General features: G+C 48.7%; 1 protein-coding gene across 1 annotated transcript in view; it reads left to right on the top strand.

Moving 5' to 3' along the window:
- Positions 1–3,743, top strand: part of znhit1 (zinc finger, HIT-type containing 1) — a 6,620-nt gene extending 2,877 nt beyond the window's left edge. The window contains exons 5-6 of the mRNA XM_078245385.1: positions 2,275–2,444; positions 3,562–3,743. Coding sequence (XP_078101511.1) covers positions 2,275–2,444; positions 3,562–3,583 — 192 coding nt within the window. The 3' untranslated portion in view covers positions 3,584–3,743. The remainder of the gene's footprint in view (positions 1–2,274; positions 2,445–3,561) is intronic.
- Positions 3,744–6,224: the final 2,481 nt, after the last annotated feature.

A 6,224-nucleotide genomic window follows, 5' to 3' on the forward strand; every position in this document is an offset into this window, starting at 1 on the left:
GATAATATCTGTTCTCGTTCTCTCTTCTGTAGTGTGCTTCTACAGGCGTTCCCCCAGACCTCCACACAGTCCTTTAAAGCCTAACCCTCGCCAAAATGCCACCTAGGGTCTTTTTGTGAATGTACCCGAGTCAAATGTCTGTTTTAAAATCATATTTAGGATGGAAACGCCACTTTTAAGATTGAACGTATTCTCGTTTTTTGGGATAGAGTAGATGAGACGGGGGATAGTAGATGTGACGGGGGATAGTAGATGTGACGGGATAGTAGATGTGACGGGGGATAGTAGATGAGACAGGGGATAGAGTAGATGAGACGGGGAGGATAGTAGCTGTGACGGGATAGTAGATGAGACGGGGGATAGTGGATGAGACGGGGATAGTAGATGAGACGGGATAGTAGATGAGACGGGGGATAGTAGATGAGACGGGATAGTAGATGAGACGGGATAGTAGATGAGACGGGGGATAGTGGATGAGACGGGGGATAGTAGATGAGACGGGGGATAGTAGATGAGACGGGGGATAGTGGATGAGACGGGGGATAGTAGATGAGACGGGATAGTAGATGAGACAGGGGATAGTAGATGAGACGGGGGATAGTAGATGAGACGGGAGGGATAGTAGATGAGACGGGGGATAGTAGATGAGACGGGGGGGATAGTAGATGAGACGGGGATAGTAGATGAGACGGGGATAGTAGATGAGACGGGAGGATAGTAGATGAGACGGGGATAGTAGATGAGACGGGGGATAGTAGATGAGACGGGAGGGATAGTAGATGAGACGGGGATAGTAGATGAGACGGGGATAGTAGATGAGACGGGGATAGTAGATGAGACGGGGGATAGTAGATGAGACGGGGATAGTAGATGAGACGGGGGATAGTAGATGAGACGGGGATAGTAGATGAGACGGGGGATAGTAGATGAGACGGGGGATAGTGGATGAGACGGGGGATAGTAGATGAGACGGGGATAGTAGATGAGACGGGGATAGTAGATGAGACGGGGGATAGTAGATGAGACGGGGATAGTAGATGAGACGGGGATAGTAGATGAGACGGGGGATAGTAGATGTGACGGGATAGAGTAGATGAGACGGGGGATAGTAGATGAGACGGGATAGAGTAGATGAGACGGGGGATAGTAGATGTGACGGGATAGTAGATGAGACGGGGATAGTAGATGAGACGGGGATAGTAGATGAGACGGGATAGTAGATGTGACGGGATAGTAGATGAGACGGGGGATAGTAGATGAGACGGGATAGTAGATGAGACGGGGGATAGTGGATGAGACGGGGATAGTGGATGAGACGGGGATAGTAGATGAGACGGGGGATAGTAGATGTGACGGGGGATAGTAGATGAGACGGGGGATAGTAGATGAGACGGGATAGTAGATGAGACGGGATAGTAGATGAGACGGGATAGTAGATGAGACGGGATAGTGGATGAGACGGGGATAGTAGATGAGACGGGATAGTAGATGTGACGGGGGATAGTAGATGAGACGGGGGATAGTAGATGTGACGGGATAGTAGATGAGACGGGATAGTAGATGTAGTAGATGAGACGGGGATAGTAGATGAGACGGGGGATAGTAGATGAGACGGGGATAGTAGATGAGACGGGATAGTAGATGAGACGGGATAGTAGATGTGACGGGGGATAGTAGATGAGACGGGGATAGTAGATGAGACGGGATAGTAGATGAGACGGGGATAGTAGATGAGACGGGATAGTAGATGAGACGGGGATCGTACGAGGTCAATATTGTTTTTCACTAACGACAAAACAAGGAATAATCCGTGCATTTATATGGAACTAAGCTTTAGGAGCTTTCCATCTTTACTCTCCTCCCTCGACTATTTCTGACTGGCTGACAACTGATAGACCTACAACCAATCAGAGCAACTGATAGACCTACAACCAATCAGAGCAACGGATAGACCTACAACAACGGCCAATCAAATGAAATGTATTTTTTTTGAGTAAAACTCTCATCTGTCACTCAACAGCCGTTTTACTTCCAGAGCCCGCCTCCCTACGTACACATGTTCTACCAAAACAAGAGGCACCATGGCTCTGTCTGGAGCTAAGCCCCACCCACGATGACTGTGATTGGTTTAAAGTAATGCCAATAAACCAGAGCAGGTTGTTCTGCTGTGTGGATTAGCCAGACTCTATCTGACCTTATTTGGTTGTTTTTCTGGCTGTTTGCTGGCCAATGAGGTGCCTCGCTGAGTCTGTTTTCCTGTCCTCTGATTGGCAGAACCTGTCGGAGCGGGCGGAGCCTAACTACCTGTCAGCGGCGGCCCCCCCCTCCTCTCTGCCCCCCCGTCACTTCTGCTGCGTCTGCGGCTTCCCTTCCCACTACACCTGCAGCACCTGTGGGGGGCGCTACTGCTGCAGACAGTGTTTAAACACACACAGAGAGACAAGGTATACACACACACACACACACACAGAGAGAGACAAGGTACACACACACACACACACACACAGAGACAAGGTACACACACACACACACACACACACACAGAGAGACAAGACACACACACACACACACACACAGAGAGACAAGGTACACACACACACACACACAGAGAGACAAGGTACACACACACACACACACACAGAGACAAGGTACACACACAGAGAGACAAGGTACACACACACACACAGAGAGAGACAAGGTACACACACACACAGAGAGAGAGAGACAAGGTACACACACACACACAGAGACAAGGTACACACACACACACACACAGACAGAGACAGGTACACACACACACAGAGACAAGGTACACACACACAGAGACATAGACAGGTACACACACACAGACAAGGGCACACACAGAGACAAGGTACACACACACACACACACACACACACAGACAACGTACACACACACAGAGACAAGGTAAAACACACACACACACAGACAAGGTACACACACACACACACACACACACACAGACAAGGTACACATACACACACACAGACACACACACACACACAGAGACAAGGTAGACACACACACAGAGACAAGGTGTACACACACACACACAGAGACAAGACACACACACACACACACACACAGAGACAAGGTACACACACACACGGTTCACACACACACCTGCAGACACACACATGACTAGCGTGTGTGTGTGTGTATGTGATAATATCTGGATTTGTGTGTGTTTGTGTGATGATCTGGTTGTGTGTGTGTGATGATCTCTGGTTGTGTGTGTGTATGATGATCTGGTTGTGTGTGTGATAATCCCTGGTTGTGTGTGTGTGATGATCTGGTTGTGTGTGTGTGTGTCGTGTGTGTGCTGTGTGTGTGTGTGTGTGTGTGTGATGATCTCTGGTTGTGTGTGTGTGTGTGTGATGATCTCTGGGTGTGTGTGTGTGTGTGTGTGATGCTCTGGTTGTGTGTGTGTGATAATCTCTGGTTGTGTGTGTTTGTGTGTGATAATCTCTGGTTGTGTGTGTGTGTGATCATCTCTGGTTGTGTGTGTGTGTGTGATGATATCTGGTTGTGTGTCTGCAGGTGTCTGAAGTGGACTCTCTGATGCAGTTCGTCTTCTCTGGCTCTGTGAAGCTGGCCAACATCTGGTTCGTCTGATGTTGCCCCCCCTGTATCTGACCATCAGCTGACTACAGATGTTTCTGTTTTGTAAATAATGAATCCAGGTGTTTGATCTTTGATTAAAGAAAAAAGAGAAACAACAATGGTCTCTGGTCTCATTTTCAATTTCAATATGGTGTGTGTGTGTGTGTGTCTACCGTGTGTGTGTGTGTGTGTGTCTACCGTGTGTGTGTGTGTGTGTGTGTGTACCATGTGTGTGTCTGTCTGTGTCTGTCTGTGTGTGTGTACTGTCTGTGTCTGTGTCTGTGTGTGTGTGTGTGTCTACTGTGTGTGTGTGTGTACCGTGTGTGTGTGTGTACCGTGTCTTTATGTGTGTGTGTGTGCCGTGTGTGTGTGTGTGTGTACCGTGTGTCTCTGTGTGTGTGTGTGTACCGTGTGTGTGTCTGTCTGTGTGTGTGTACTGTGTGTGTGTGTGTACCGTGTCTTTATGTGTGTGTGTGTGCCGTGTGTGTGTGTGTGTGTGTACTGTGTGTGCCGTGTGTGTGTGTGTGTGTGTACTGTGTGTGTGTCCCGTGTGTCTGTGTGTCTCTGTGTGTGTGTGTGTGTCTGTGTGTGTACCATCCGTGTGTGTGTGTACCGTGTGTCTGTGTGTTGTGTCTCTGTGTGTGTGCTGTGTGTGATGTGTGTGTCTGTCTGTGTGTGTGTGCCGTGTGTGTGTGTGTGTGTACCGTGTGTCTGTCTGTGTGTGTGTGTACCGTGTGTGTCTGTGTGTGTGTACCGTGTGTGTCTGCCTGTCTGTGTGTGTGTACCGTGTGTGTGTGTCTGTCTGTGTGTGTGTACCGTGTGTGTGTATATGTGTGTGTGTCTGTGTCTGTCTGTGTGTGTGTACCGCGTGTGTGTGTGTATGTGTGTGTGTCTGTGTGTGTGTACCATCTGTGTGTGTGTGTGTGTGTGTGTCTGTCTGTGTGTGTGTACCATCTGTGTGTGTGTGTGTGTGTCTGTCTGTGTGTGTACCGTGTGTGTGTACCGTGTGTGTGTGCCGTGTGTGTGTGTGTGTGTACCGTGTGTCTGTCTGTGTGTGTGTGTCTGTGTGTGTATGTGTGTGTGTGTACCGTGTGTGTGTGTCTGTCTGTGTGTGTGTACCGTGTGTGTGTATGTGTGTGTGTCCGTGTGTGTGTACCGTGTGTGTGTGTGTGGCTAAGGGAACTACTGCACCAGATTGATCACACACAAAATGGATGAGCTACAAATACACACGGAACTGCTGCGTGATGATTTGGGCTGAACACACTTATCACAGACGGCAGCTAGCTGCTAGCAGCTAACAGCTAACAGCTAGCAGCTAACAGCTAACAGGGCAAGCTAGCTACCTGCAGAATCGAGGCAGGGTAGGTCAATTAAAACAAAGTCTGAGTTGAAAATGCATCTTGTTGTCACGTAAAGTTCATATTAATTGCATTTGGTGTCTGTTAAGAGGTACAAACTCACTCTGAAACTTGCCCCGACAACTGCTGTTTTAGCTCAGTGGAAGCTCATATAGTACTTTTTAGAACGAAAGTACACGCAAATTTATAGCGATCAAGATTAACAAAAAATTGGCCGTAATTCTCCTTTAAGTTTAGGAAAAGATAATGGTTTGGGTTCAAATAAACCTCTTCAGGCAGACCGCCCTGAAGGCAGGGAAAACACAACTGACTTCCTGTTTTAACATTTAGCTGTTTCTGCTGTTTTCAGCTGCTCTCAGAAAACCAAATGGCTTCCACGTCAGAGGACTTCTGCTGTCCGGTCTGTCATGAAGTCTTTAGAGATCCTGTTGTGTCGTGTAGTCACAGCTTCTGTAAAGACTGTCTGAAGAGCTGGTGGACAGAGAAACAGACACAGGAGTGTCCAGTTTGTAAGAGAAGATCTTCAAGACCAGAACCACCTCGTAACGTGGACTTAAAGAAGCTGTGTGAGAGTTTCTTACAGCAGAGAGATCAGAGAGCTTCAGGGGCTCTCTGCAGTCTGCACTCTGAGAAACTCAAACTCTTCTGTCTGGACCATCAGCAGCCAGTGTGTGTCGTCTGTCTACATTCAGAAAAACACTCCAACCACAGAATCAGACCCATCGATGAACACCTGAAGGTCCAGGCCCGACGCACAGAGACGCAGATTAAGGATCAGTTTAAGAAGCTTCACCAGTTTCTAGAAGAGGAAGAGGAGGCCAGGATGGCTGCACTGAGGGAGGAAGAGGAGCAGAAGAGTCAGAGGATGAAGGAGAAGATGGAGGCTCTGAGCAGAGAGATAGCAGCTCTTTCAGACACAGTCAGAGCCACAGAGGAGGAGCTGAGAGCTGAAGACGCCTCATTCCTGATCAACTACGAGGCTGCAGTGGAAAGAGTCCAGCAGCGCCCCCTGCTGGATGATCCACAGCTGCTCTCAGGAGCTCTGATAGACGAGTGTCACACCTGCCTGGCTGTCTGCTTCTCTGCAGCACATTTGGATCAGCACAAAACCCTGCAGCCCTCCAGCCTCGCTCCCCGCCGACCAGCTGGACCAAATAAATACTCACCTTGTAATGTCCACTTCCCCCTGTCCTGGTCTGCTTTTGGGTTCCTGCACTAGACAAATCGTGACACCCAACC

The sequence above is a fragment of the Sander vitreus genome, unplaced genomic scaffold (assembly GCF_031162955.1).
Source record: "Sander vitreus isolate 19-12246 unplaced genomic scaffold, sanVit1 ctg495_0, whole genome shotgun sequence".
In the NCBI taxonomy this organism is placed as follows: Eukaryota; Metazoa; Chordata; class Actinopteri; order Perciformes; family Percidae; genus Sander; species Sander vitreus.